Below are 14,173 nucleotides of genomic sequence, written 5' to 3' on the forward strand. Positions count from 1 at the left end.
ATGGTTCTTTTCGAGACAGGGTTCCCTAATAGCTATGGAGACAATCCTTGAACTTGCTCTGTAGACCAGGCTGGCCTTGAACTCACAGAGATCCACCTGCCTCTGCCCCCACGTGCTGGGATTAAAGGCGTGGGCCACCACTGTTCTGGTGAGAAGGCTCAGTTGGTAAAGGGCTTGCTCTTCAAGCATGAAGACTTGAGTTTAAATCTCCAGGAGCCATGTAGAAAGCCAAGCATGGCAGTGTGTTTCTCCTTTCCTGGGGAGGCAGAGATAGAAGGACCCCTGGGGCTGACGGACCAGCTAGCCTAGGCAAATCAGGGAGCTCCATGTTCAGTGACAGACCTTATCTCAGAAAGTAAGGTGAAAAAAGAGAGAGACACCCAATGTTGGCTTCTGACCTCCATACACAGACCCATAAACACACACACACACACACACACACACACACACACACACACACACGTATGTATACATGCACACATTACAACCAAATGCAAAAAGAAAGTTCTGAAACATTACATGACATAGATGACCTTTGGGGACATCAACTAAATAAAACAAGCTAGTCACAAAGGGCACTAGAGCAGGATTGCAGTTACATGAAGTTCTTAGAGTAACCAAACTGAGACAGGAAGTAGAGAGCCAGTTGCCAGAGCTTGTGGGGAGTAATGATAAATTAGCATTGAAGGGTGAGGAGCTTCAGGTTTCCACAGTGAAAGAGCCATGGAGACGGAGGGTAATGACGGCCGCAAAACAGTGCGACGTGGACGTCTTGCCAGGACTGCAAGCGTAAAAATGGTGGGAGCCATAAACTTCTTCCTGCTGTGTACCACGATTCTGTAACAAAAGGATGCAGCTGAGCGGAGCACTCCTAGCTTACAGCGTTCCTAGTTCAGGCTGATGTTTGCAAAGGGCGCTCGCTCGTTCCTGTGGAATCAGCTGCTCCAGACAAATGTGAACGTGTCCACTTGCCTGTCGTCATGTGTGTTTCCACCCTGTCACCTGCCGGTCAATGATTTTGTTTAATGTTTGTGAGTGTGTGTGTGCATGCACACCTAATGCATGTGTGTGTGTGTGCTCGAGCGTTATTTTTTCTAACCGTATAGGGAAACTTGTCTTTCTATAAAAATAAATTAAAAATTTATATATCTTTCTATAAAAATCTAAATTTCCAGTGTGGGTTGTAGCTCATTCTTCCCCATGTATTATCATCACAATGATGATGATTATGCATTTACTGGGTTATGGGGAAAAAAATTCAGTCTGGGGACTTCCAAATTTTTCAAGAATGTAAATAATTGAACAATATTGTCAAATGTGAATTGATGCTAGGATAACAGACCAGGAAAGTCCCAAGTGAGGGTTTCCCCGGTCTCTTTATCTTCCCTGACTGATAGCAAAGGCAGCGAATGCCTTGGTCCTTGCAGAATAAATGTTTGTGATCAAATGAGTCCATGTGCATATGAGCACATCCCGGAGAGATCTGCCATGGTGAGGGGCAGGATGAACCCAGAGTCTGAGCACCGCTGCCAGGGAGACCTGTAGGCAACACATTTTTCTGAGAGCGTGACTTTATTGCAGGGATAATTCTCTTTTTAAATGCAGCTTAATGCATTTTCATTTAGGCAGCATTATTTCTCAAGTGTAGCCAAACATTTGGAAATAAAATTTAACTCAACGCCATTTAGTCCCTTTGCAGAGCAGGGTAAGGAACCCGGATGTGACTTCTACGCGTATGTCTGAATGCCTTCCCACAAACAAAATTTAAACACCGTATAGAGCAATGGTTCTTAACCTGTATGTCACGGTCCCCACAGGGTTGCGTATCAGATATTTACATTATGATTCAGAGCAGTAGCAAAAATTACAGTTATGAAGTAGGAATTTTATGGTTGTGGGTCACCAGAACATGAATTAAAGGGTCACGGCATGAGGAAGGCTGAGAGTCTCTGGACAAGTTGAAGTCTGTTCATCTGCTTAGAAAGATGAGAACTGGAACAAGGAAATGTAGCTCTTTCAGTGCTTTGCATTGTAGCTTGTAAGGAAATAATAGGAATAATGAATTCTAAAAAGAAAAACTGACCGAAGACCCAAAACTTAGAATTTTGAGCCATTCAAATATGACGTGAGCAGCTAATAATGGAAGCTGCTCCAGAGAACGGAAGATCAGAAGTGCAAGGCCAGCCTGAGTGAGATAGCACGTTCGAAGCGGGTGTGGCGGCCACAAGAGATCCCATCTCAAAAAGCAACACAACCCTAGGAGGTTTAAATGTTGAATGGTGTGGTTTTTATATATACAACATTACATCGTTTGATAGGGAGAGGAGGAGAGGGCCAGGCGTGGCCCATCTTCTGGGGACCAAAAATGAAAGCAACAGAAGAAAACAAAGGCAGGCCACTCCAAGCTACAGGTGGGCAAGGACTTTCAGAAAGGATTCTAACAGTCTGGGTAATAACCTTGGGAACTGAAAAATGGGATTACGTGAAATCATAAAAACAAAGGCAGTTCCATCCTAGCCCACGCCACAGGTAAGCCTACCTGACTTGGAGGACATGGTGAAGAGCTCTCTCCTGTTGGGATTCTTAGCTAAGCATTCAGAATCTGACTTTATTTTTAGGTGTTGTGTTCATTTATGACAGAAACAGGACAAACACGTAGTCAGTTTCCCATCGAACAGAAAGAAAACTTAAAGCAAAAAAAAAAAAAAAAAAAAAGAAAGTCTCTGAACAAGTGTGAGAGTTCAGAATGGCCCCTTGAAAACACTGAGGTTCTGCCTGCATATCTATCCATATATCAGTGGATAGCCTGAAGCTTTTCATCTCTCTCTGATTACAAGGAAGGCATGCCAGTAATCGTCTATATAGGAGAAGGTCTTAGGCAAGACTCTGATAATTATGAACACGACTGTATCAGTCAGGGTTCTCTAGAGCTGAGAGAACACACACACACACACACACACACACACACAAACACATGCACGCACACATGCACAATGGGCTTTATTAGATGGCCTTACAGGCTGTATTCCAACTAGTCCAAAATGATTGTCTACCAACAAAAAGTTCAAGAATCGGTAGTAGTCCGCGAGGCTGATGTTTCAGCAGGTCTTCGGTAGACATTCGGATCTGGCCTGAGAGAAGTAGGCTCTAATGCCGGTGAACTGAGAGCCAGAGCAAGCAGGCAAAGAGCAAAAGCTTCTTTCTTGTCTTTTATATAGGCTGCCTCAAGAAGGTGTGTCCCAGATTCAGAGTGGAACTTCCGACTTCAAATGATCCAATTAACTAAATGAACACTCTCCCAGGTGTGCTCAACGACTTGGGTTTGTAGTTTATTCCACATTAGTCAGGTTGATGACCAAGAATGGTCACCACAGTCCATCCTGCTGGGAAAACATCTGTGTGTTTTCCAGTGGAAGCACTGAGCCGGGGAGGCTGGCTTCGGCTAGGGTAGCAGCAGAGGTCAGAGTTAAGGTGGCCACCTATTCCCGTTTTTCCCTCTGCAAATTCAATGATCTAGAAGTTATTTCATCCAAAGCCCATTGGGAATGCTGGTCAACCTAGATCAGAGCACATGCGCCATTGAGAGGAGGAGTTTGTCTTACTGGACAAAAGGAGAAATTAAAGGCAGAGGAGAGGAATGTGCAGCCATCTGGCCTGTTTTCCTTGGGTGTGGGTGGGGGGAGGGGGGTTAAGAGAAGGAAGGGGGTGGTCAATCAGCTGTACTCTGAAGCTGCATTCAAAGCTTTCTCCAAGATTCCCTAAATATCCTTGGGTAACAATGAAAATGTAGTGGAGACCAAAGAAGGGTTGAAATTCTCATCTGCAGTTTTATCCTTGTCCTTCCGTCCTCCGTAACCACAGGAGAGAAAGGAGATGAAGAGGTGAGCGAGGGCAGGGAGTAGTGCGGGGTTGAGAGACCGTCTGTCATCAGAGGGGAGCATGAGCAGGAAGTAGACATGGGGCTGAGAGACCGTCCATCACCAGAGGTGAGCGCGGGTAGGGCTGAGAGACCATCCCTCACTGCTGTGGACAGAAGATTCTATCTAGGTTGCTAGGATGAGCAGGCTACTGGACTGGCTGTTAGGACAGAAGCTGTCTCTTTCCCCGTCACCGCCTCCCATATCCCTCCCCCTCCCCCAATCCACATGACCACTGTATGTCCCCTGCCGTCACCACGCGGTGCCTTAGTGTAGAGTGTCTGCAAGCTGAAGCAGGCGGGAGGCTAAGGCTGTGCCCACAGGAAAATGGTGCCACTTGCATGTGTAGCTTTTACTTGGGTCGTATCATTATGTGAAAATAATTGGACAAATTCCTATCCTAACTTGGAGATAGTGTCTTTAGTAGGTGGAGGTTTTGGTCTTTTGAGACAGGGTCTTACTATGTAGCTGGCTGGTCTGACACCTGCTGTGGTAACTAGGCTGGCCTCAAACTTACAGAAATCCACCTGCCCTGCCTCTTCGGGGCAGGGATTAGAGGTGTGTTCTGACTTTAAAGGCTGGCGGTCGTGTGTAAGTACCCCAGTCTTCTAGAGCTGTCCTCCTGGGTCATTGAAAGAAAATTATAACAAGGGAGCAAAGAAGCAGATTTCAACTTCCGCATGAAGATGTGTGGGCCAGGACATCCAAGGCCCTGAGCTCTAAACCCTACGAGCAGGACCGCCACCCCCTGGCCCTGATTTGTGAGCTGAATCTTTTCAAAGTGAGGGCTCAGGCCGCACAGGCCTCATAGACGCATGCAGCAAAAACTCATCCATCGAACATTGATGAAAGGGCCCCCTGGCCGACGTATCTATTAACATTGACAGCTTTTCACATTCCTTTACGTAAAGCGACGGTTCTCAGCCTTCCTCGTGCTGCGACCCTTTAATACAATTCTGAGCATTGTGGTGACCCCCCAATTACAAAATTATTTTCGTTGCTACTTTATAACTGTAATTTTGCGCCGTTATAAGTCATAATGTAGACATCTGATTTGCAAGATATCTGATATGCATCCCTTGCAAAAGGGTCATTTGACTACCCCCCGCCAGGGGTCAAGACCACTGAAATAAAGCATTGCACGCTTGAGACCACAGTTCCGCAGAGCCTCAACTCCCCCAACGAGGAGATGGCATTCACAAATCTAAGTTTCCCACAAACCTAGTCCAATCTTTATCTTCCAGTGTTTGAGTGCAATGATAAGCTATCATTTGTTTGGGCCCCACCCCAGGGAGTCTAGGATACTCCTCTTTGCAGAGGAAAGGAGAAAATGCAATCTCTGCATTTTGCAGGGCAGTTGCTTGCTTTGTATCCTGGTAAATAAGATACAGCGGCTCTCCACTAGACACATGGACACACACGTGTCAGAGAGTGTGTGCACGGAACCCAAAGGCTAGTAATGGGAAGGGTGGGTGTGGTTCATCGATGGAGCTGTGTTCCACGTGGCCGCCAAATCCTCAGCAAAGGAAGTGACTGAGATGGAGCATGTTGTGGAATCACCTGTTTGGGGGTTTGTTTTGTATTTTTAATTTAGCCCACGTGGTTAGCATGTCTACTCGGTTCTATTTTTATGTGTGTCTGTGTACAAAAGTGGCATTGATAGCTATGTAGCTTGGAAGTTGAACTCTTGAGAATCTAGAAATCTCTACAAAAAGAGATGTGGGTGGAATCAGTACCTTTCCGGGAACAAAGAATTTATCGCGCCGGGATGCCGTCAGCACTTATTCACTAATCTCCCCTCCTTCACTTAGCTTTGTTTGCCTGAGTTTTGACAACCTGGCTTCCTATTTATCCTGTCAATGGTGTCATCATTCACTGGGCCAAGAAACAGCTTTCATTTTTGTGTAATCGTTTCCAGAATAGGATAATGAACGCTAATTTGAATCACGCAAAACTTTCCCATTTTCTTTATAAAAAAAAGATTGTGGGATTTTAAACTACGTTTGAAATCAACCATTGAGAGCCAGGTCCGTGGAGCCTCGTCTGTGGCTCCGACAGTTCAGCAGGCTGAGATGGGGGAATCACTTGAGCCCAGGAGCTCAGGATCAACTGAGGCAATGCGGCAAAAGGAGGAGTCGTGGGTCAGTCAAGCTTCTAGTCATCTGTCTAGAGACCAGTCAGACCTGAGGAGTAATAGACTTAGCTCATGTGCGCACTTCAAGGAGCAGAGGGTGCAGAGCCCCTGTTGCTCTTGGGGCAACTGTCTTTCCCACGGTGTGCACATATATGACCGCAGCATGTCTCTATTATGCAGGTCCCAAGAATCCCTGAAAAGTGAGGTCAAAATTTGGGGAGTAGAACCTGAGAATCAGCATTCTTCAGCTTCCATAAGTAGTTTTTATGCATGTCACATTTGGGGGACTGATGCAATAGATTGGGGTTGCAGTTAGCCGAGTCCCTTTCAGAGAGATTGTGACAATTTATTTGATGTGTTTTCTTGACTGGTGTGTGTGTGTGTGTAAGGATGCTCCAATCGCTGGTAATCATTATTCCTTGATCATCTGTGAGAATGTCTGCAAAAGAGACTAGCACTTGAATTGGGAGGCTAAAAGAAGAAGACACCCTCTAGGGGGAGCGAGTATCATGCCATCTGTCAAGGGCCCGAAGGGAACCAAGGGTGAGCCCACAGGAGCGCCTGCTCTCTGTTGGGTCCTCCAGCAGCTCCACTTCTAGTTTGGACTTGAATGCTGGCTCTCCGGGCTCTTGGGCTTGCAGATTACAGGTCACAAGACTTCTCAGCTTCTGTCATCACATGAGCCAACCCCTCTCAAAGAACTCTTTATCTACACATACATATATCCTGTTTGTCGACAGGAGCAGACGGAGCCCCGGGCTGCTGCCCTGAGCACTACTCAAAATTATTTCCCCATTATTTTAGGCAGTGTTGTTACAAAGTCTATGGGTTAGGAGCGATGAAGAGATGGCTCAGTGGTGACAAGCACTTGCTGCTCTTGCAGAGGAACTAGGTTTGACCCCCACATTTGCAAGGCAGCCGTAACCCCCATCTGTAGCTCTGGTTTCAGGGAACCCAAAGGCTCCTCTAGCCTCCATGAGTACCAGGCATGTACACGGTACACAGCTATACATGTAGACAAAACATGCGCACACATAAAATAAATCTTAAAAACCACAAAAGGCCTACAAGAATAGCCACTTTGGAAAATTAAGGCAAGGCCCAGAAAGGCAGATGAATTCTCTTCCTGTCTTTTAGATCACATGATAAAGGTGTTTATTTGTTCTTAGAAAACAAAAGCAAACAGCTTGTCCGTAGACTTCTTCTCCTAAGGCTCGGGTCAACCTATTCCACTCCACGGCAACAGCAACAAATCACATTGGTGATGGTGAGGTCAGCAGTTCGTGATGATTGATTTAGAATTGCAGGAACCCACAGATAAGGTCTTTCAGTGTGGCACTTAGGTTTTTGTAAGAATAATAATGTGTCTTACAAAAAAGATTTGGAGGCTCATAGTGATTGCATAAGCTCACCACCCTTGCTCTGACAGCGTGTGTCCTCAAGAGAAAACATATAACTCGGTTGGTGTTGTTAGACCAGCCAGATGCTTGCTACAATCACATGGCGTCTTGTGTCCCAACAGAAGATCATTTCCAACTAAATTGTTATTTTTTTTTAATTTTTTTGTCTCTTCCTCCGCCTCCTGCTCTTCATCCTCCTTCCATTTCTGGGCTGGAAGTCAGATTACCACTCATGCCAGGCAAGTGTTCTACCACTGAGCTGCAGCCCCAGCCCCTCAATGCCTATCTTTAGTTTATTTAGTTGTCCCGGGTCAAAGATTTATGGTAAGAGTTTGCATACTGTGCACAATACAGATTCCAACGACAGAACAAATGATGACTCGAGGCAGGTTACACACCATGACCACAGATGAACGCAGTTTAAAATGAATAAAATATCAACAAGTAAGATGCAGCTTCACCAACGCAGGGTCTCGGCATCATGAATGTGTATGAGCTTTGCCGTGACCCCTTTCTGAAAACCGGGGCTATTTTCATCGTGGACTGAAGTCGTGAGGCTTAAGCCAAGTGTGCGGCAGGAGAGCTGTCTCGGTCTTTTCTCAGACAGGAAACCACTGGCAATTCAGTGTGAAGTCACCTTCTATTTTTAAAGTAATTGGATTTGGGACATAACTATTAGTGTGACAGCTTCACAGGGCAAAAGAGATGAATAAGAGGCGGTGAAACCTGGGCTAATGGAGCAATGCTTTTGAAAATTACACATACATTTGTGTTTGTCTTCTATCACTTCTGGTTTCATCCATCACATCGGCTTCTGCCCTTTTCCTAGAGAGATTTCTGCTGCTTATTTGCTTCTAACAGAGACCACCCCTTGAGAAGGGGGAGCGCCACAACGCTCCTGGCTTCCATGTGCTGGGTTTCTAGCACACAAAAATGGCTGACTCAAAGTGTTAGCATTTTTTTGCTGAGCCTGTAACCCGAATATCATGTACACAAACAACCAAGATGTACAGAGGCCAGACAGAGGCTTCCAGCCCCTCTGAACCAGACTGTGCAAACAATTCAACAGTCCTGACCTCTGAATACTAGCGGCTTCATGAAAAACGTTGGGCAAAGCCAGACGATCTCTTATTGTGCTTTTGTAGTTAATTAATTATTAATTTTGTATTTAATTAATTATTAATTTCCCTGAGTGGGTCTTTGCATGTTGCACAGGTTGCTTTTGCAACCCTGAGCTCAAGCAATCATCTTGCCTCTGTTTCTGCAGCATCTGGTGTAGCTGAGCCTACAGGTACAGACAGTCACAACAAACATTTACATGCTTTTTCAATGTCCTATATTCACTGTTCAGCAACTAGCTTCATTGTGAGCGAAGTGGAAATTCATGAGGAAAAAATCTGAAGTAAAGAATGTCTTTGTAAGGTAGACATGGCTGGATACGCTTGTGATCTCAGCATGGGAGGCTGAGGCAGAAAGTGTCATTCGGTGATGGAGCACAGGAAGGTTTGCAAAGTCAAGGCCAGCCTAGGGTGAATCGTGAATGCCACATTAACCTGACCACACAGGGAGCTCCTGTTTCAATCACTAAGGACTTGGGTGAGTAAGATGGCCCTGTGGGTAAAGGCACTTGCTCTCAAGCCTAAGGACCCGACTTCAATCCCTGGGTCACACACGGTGGAAGGAGAGAACCAACTTTTGCAAGTTGTCCTCTGAGCACCACGTTCAGGCCTTAGCCAACAAAGAATGTGATATTTTGCATTTTCCTGATTGCAGGCAGGGTCTCAAAATGAGCCTGTTATTCTGTTAACAACGTAAGTGGACAGGGTGGCCTCAAACCCATGGGATAAGGGGATCCTCCTACCTAATTCTGACTTAGTGGCAAGACTATAGGGTAAAACATCAGCAGTTGCCATGGACGTAAGGGGAGAACAGAAGAAGTGAGTGAGTGAGGCAGGGGGATTTTTTAGAGGACTGTAAGGAGGAGGTGAACAGACGCAATGATGTAACCGTCTGGAGTGTAGTGCAGAGATAAAAACGGCGTGTAGTGTGATACCATGAATGTAAGGTAACAATAAGAAGGGAAGTATAAAGCCAGGACCCAGAGCGAGGCAGACAGCAGCCTCCTGATGCAGTAGCGATGGACCTTCTCCTCTGCCAGACCCTGAAGCTAGAACCGCCCTACCTCGTCTCAGCTGATCAAGGGTCCCACAGAGCAATGCAGAGGAAGAAGTCATTCGACCCCCATCACTGCATCATGACAGGTATATGGGGTAGTCGATGTCCTTCATGACTACGGTACCTGGACCCTACTGATGTGTATGTGTGTGTGTGCTGATTTAATGTTGAATAAATGAATTAGCCACACGTGTGTATGGAAACCTAATTCCTTCCTCTCGACTGAGAGGTAAGCGCTCGTGACAAGGACTGAAACCATTCTGTGTGAGTCTATGCAGTGCATATGTCCTTAAAGAATTCGTCAAAAACCTGTAAAGATTTATAACACAGAGGGACAGTTGAATGTATGACAATAAAAAAATAATTTGCTTAGGCAGTGCGAGGAGGAAGATTGTAGCCGGTATTCAGATGGTGACAAAAATAAGAAAAGATCAAAACCCTTGTGACAAATGCCAGGGAGACTTCAGCAAAGGGGCTGGAGAAGAAAGGGCCCTGACTTGAGTGTCTGGGAAGCGTTTATCAGGACAGAGCCTCAAGGGGCTGCAAGGACGGGCGGGATGGACCACACTCGGTTGGTGAAGCTCTGCCCACAGGACTTCCCGTTAATAACCGTTAATAACCGCTGCTGCCTCCTGGCCTTGAATCAAATGGCAGTGGGGAGGGGAACATTTCTCACTCTGGAGGTGAGACCCAGAGATAAGCAAAAGGAAGAGGCCAGAATGACCCCAGGAAGAGGATGATAGTTAGACACAAGATTAAAACTCTTCTTGAGGGCTAGAAACAGCTCTCATGTGACTCAGGGAAGGAGGGAGAGTCAGGATAAGAAAATAGAGATTTCCTTTAGGGCTCTCCACGGAGATAATCCTCTTCTCCTTGACCAGGTAAGGGGCTCTGTGTTAATTACCCAACCTAAATGAGGGAAGATGGGCATGAAATCCCTTGGCTAACTAGGGCTCTGCACATTCCATAGCTCCTGGGAGAGAGGTAGTTTTTAGTTTTTGTTTTGTTTTGTTTTGAGTGATGTGACCCCTGTAGGTCAACCACATGCCAGGACAGAACCTGCTCCCAAAACTCGCTGGGCAACACCAACTGGACTTGTTGGGGAAAGCAAGCAGAAAGGAAGAAATGTCAGAGTTGGGTGGGAAGAGATTAGAGGGTAGAGGAAGGAATTGCAGGGGGCGATCGTGCTCAAAATGCATTGTAGAGAACTCTCGAAGAGTTAGAAAGAATAGCATCAGGACAAGAAAATATGGGCTCTATTACAAAGAGAAAAAGAAAGGAAGAGCTTCAAAGCTTCACAAAGTAGTGACAGGCCAGTGGGAGGGACTGAGAAGAAGGGAAGTAAGCCAGCTCACCCCCGCGCCTGCTGCTGCTCTGTGGGGAGGGGACTGATAGGCAGAAGCCTATGAGAAAGGTAAACCTTGTGGCCCTGGCGGAAGAGACTAGCAGTTCCTCCAACAAGCACTCAAAGGCCTCAAATCCTTTTGTAGGTTTTTCTGAGACAATAACTCCTCTGGGGTGGGTCATCCGTGGGGAGGAGTTCCACTTTGCCCCTCTGTAGAACCCAGAGGGCACTGGCTGGACACCATATTGGAAGGGAACAGTGTTTAAAATTGAGCTGACATAGGAACCAGAGAACAGAGAACAGTCACAAATCAAAGACCCTGAATTCAGCCAGCCATGAACCCAGGGTAAGAGACAGCCCGGGGAAGAAGTTGTAGACTCCAAGAAGGCTAAACAAGTCAGGATTGTGAGTTGGAAGCCAGCCTGGGCTATATAGTGAGAGCCTGTCTCAAATACACTCACTCATCTTGAGCTTAATATAGACACAGATTGTTGGCTACACCCAGGATTATCTACACATGCTTATGCAAGTTTGCATATATACACATATTCCTTGTTCTGCTGAAATTATCTAAAAGAAACCACCCTCCAACAGCAATGGTCATGTCTGGCACCTGATGAAAAACCCAAAGCGCCTTAGAGAACAGTCAGTTCTAGGAGTGGAGCAGGAGGGAAAAGAAGCAAATACAAGTCAACCAACCGCATCCACCTTGATGTTTTCCAAGGTGGGCACAGCAGACAGCAGAAAGAGCGCAATGGCTAAAGCTGAAACGACCGGCAACAACACGAACCGATTAGCACTGGAGCAGAGCCCAACGAATCAAATGAATCGTCACGAGTTTATACTGATATAAATGAGTGAATAAATGAAAAGATGTTGAGAAGACAACCCTCTCATGCAGGTGTGGTTCAGATGCACGGAGAAGTTTCAGCTGCAAGGGAAAGTAGAGGCTGCACCGTAGCGGGAGGAGAGAAAACAATGACGTTGCCATGGAGACACCTGCCAGCTTCCACTGCAGCCGGGTAGCTAGAGTCAGCAGCCACAGGACAAGTCATGTTGATATTGCCTTTTTGTGGAACATGATGCAAATGTCACTTTATCTCTGTGGCTTCCCCAATACAACAACCCTAATTTAACAACACACACACACACACACACACACACACACACACACACACACGCCCTTTCAGACAGACAGATCCAAAGTAAGGGACAGCTATATCACACACACACACACACACACACACACACACACACACACACTCATGAGAAAGAAAGAGAGAGAGAGAGAACTGTATAGTTGTATGTACTCTTTAAAATGACAAGGTCTAAAAGCAAGAAGACATTCATGAATTATCACAGCCCGTTAGCTCCTGGGAGGTGGGGCAGCTGAAAGCAATATGGTAGATAAACTTCTGGAATAGAAAAGGACATTGGACAACACTAGGAAATCTGAATAAAGTGTGCCTTTTAACTAATACTGTAGCTAATAATAATGCATTGTTATTATCCCATGAACTGCAACAAGTTACCCTGCTAACAAGAACTGAGGAGAGCTGAGGTTAAAAGCCTATGCTTAGCATTCAGAAGGCCCTGGATTCCACCCTCAGTACCAAATGGTAGAATAATTGAGGAAGCCGTGGTGGGGATATAGAAATGTTCTGTACTTCATAAATTTCCTGTAAAACAGACACAACTACTACCCACCCGCCCACCCACCCCCCTTTTAAAGACGAATTGAGAAGACTCTAGGAGAGGTTTCAGAGGCAGAAAGGAGCACCCCGAACCAACCCTGCACCCACTGCTTTCCCAGGGCTTCCTTAGGGTCCCCCCACCCCACGTGGATTCCTGACTCTTTCAGAGTCATGTCCACAGCTAGTGCTTACAGTGAACAGGCAGCAAACTGATTTCCACAAGACTGGTAGATGTACTTGAAAATTTGAAAAATTTCAAATTCATCTAATTTGAAAAATAGATGAAATAAGATAAAAATTTGCTTTAGGTTCTAAGGACTTGACCCAACCGGTCACGTCTTATTTTTTTTTTAATTGGATTATAACTGTACACACACACACACACACTGCCCAAATTACTGTTAAGCATAAGTGTAAGCTGAAAGAATAAAATGAAATCCAACTATTTTATGAGGTTTAACATACATCTTCTTTAAGAAAAAGTGGTTTTTTTGTTTTGTTTTGGCTCAGTGCAGTGGCGCACACCTTTAATCCCATCACTCAGACAGACGAAAGTGGCTCCCTATGAGTTCAAGACCAGCCTGATTTACATAAGGACTGTGAGGCCAGCCAAGGGCTACATAGTGAGGCTCTGTCTCAGGAAAAAAAAAAAATGACAGGAAGAATAGAATAACACTTAGAATTTTAAGACATTTATTTAAAAGGTAGTCTAATTTTGCTCAAACTCTTATCCATGAAATATGTCCAACTTTAAAAGATGCCATAAATCTAGATCACTAATAGTGAAAAGTGTGACCAAGATACTTCTCACTAACATCAATCCGTTTCCCTCCCACTCATCATGAATTTATGCGAATGGAAATCTCCTTGTCAAAGCTAGCTTTGCCACACTAACTGTGGCTGAAAAACCTGTTGACAGTACGAGGTGTCCACAATGGGACCTGCGCATAAGACAACACTAATCCTGTGCTTATTTCGCTGTTGAACCCTTTATGTGAGGATGAAAACGGCTTAGATCCCGGAGAAAGTGAACCCACGCTCTCCGCTCACCTGTGACGACCATGCGCTTTCCCACGGTCTCAGAGAGCGGCTCCCGGTACGAGACAGACATGCTGACCTTTAAGCTTCTGTGCTGCAATTACTGCCTGAATTGTCCTCAGAACAGTGAATGGACCAGGAAGTGTCAAGGACGGGATCTCTGCTCTCCCAGTCTGTGACCTAGGCTGGCTGGTTACTAAGGATGCTTTATGACAGGAAGAGCAGATATTCCTTCTGCCAGAGCTCTGTATTCCAGTGCCCGAGAGCAGACACAATTGGAGCTGCACCCCACCACTACTGTCCCTTGTCTGCCCTATCAACCAGAAGCATCTTGTCCATGATGTCCTAGGACAGCCCAGCCGGCCGTCTCCAGTATCTTTCAGCGTTTCTGGAGAATGTTCTACAGGGACCAATTGGGGGTTTGCAGGGGAGAAAGAAAAAGAAAGGCAAAGCATGGTTAAACACATTTG

General features: G+C 45.7%; 1 protein-coding gene across 1 annotated transcript in view; it reads right to left on the bottom strand.

Moving 5' to 3' along the window:
- The window catches only part of CUNH4orf45 (chromosome unknown C4orf45 homolog), an 83,207-nt gene extending 69,431 nt beyond the window's left edge, over positions 1-13,776 (bottom strand). Inside the window, exon 1 of the mRNA XM_041658915.1 lies at positions 13,716-13,776. Coding sequence (XP_041514849.1) covers positions 13,716-13,776 — 61 coding nt within the window. The remainder of the gene's footprint in view (positions 1-13,715) is intronic.
- Positions 13,777-14,173: the final 397 nt, after the last annotated feature.

This window comes from Microtus oregoni, unplaced genomic scaffold (assembly GCF_018167655.1).
Source record: "Microtus oregoni isolate MIOR12 unplaced genomic scaffold, Mior012 000010F_ref0000083, whole genome shotgun sequence".
Taxonomy (NCBI): Eukaryota; Metazoa; Chordata; class Mammalia; order Rodentia; family Cricetidae; genus Microtus; species Microtus oregoni.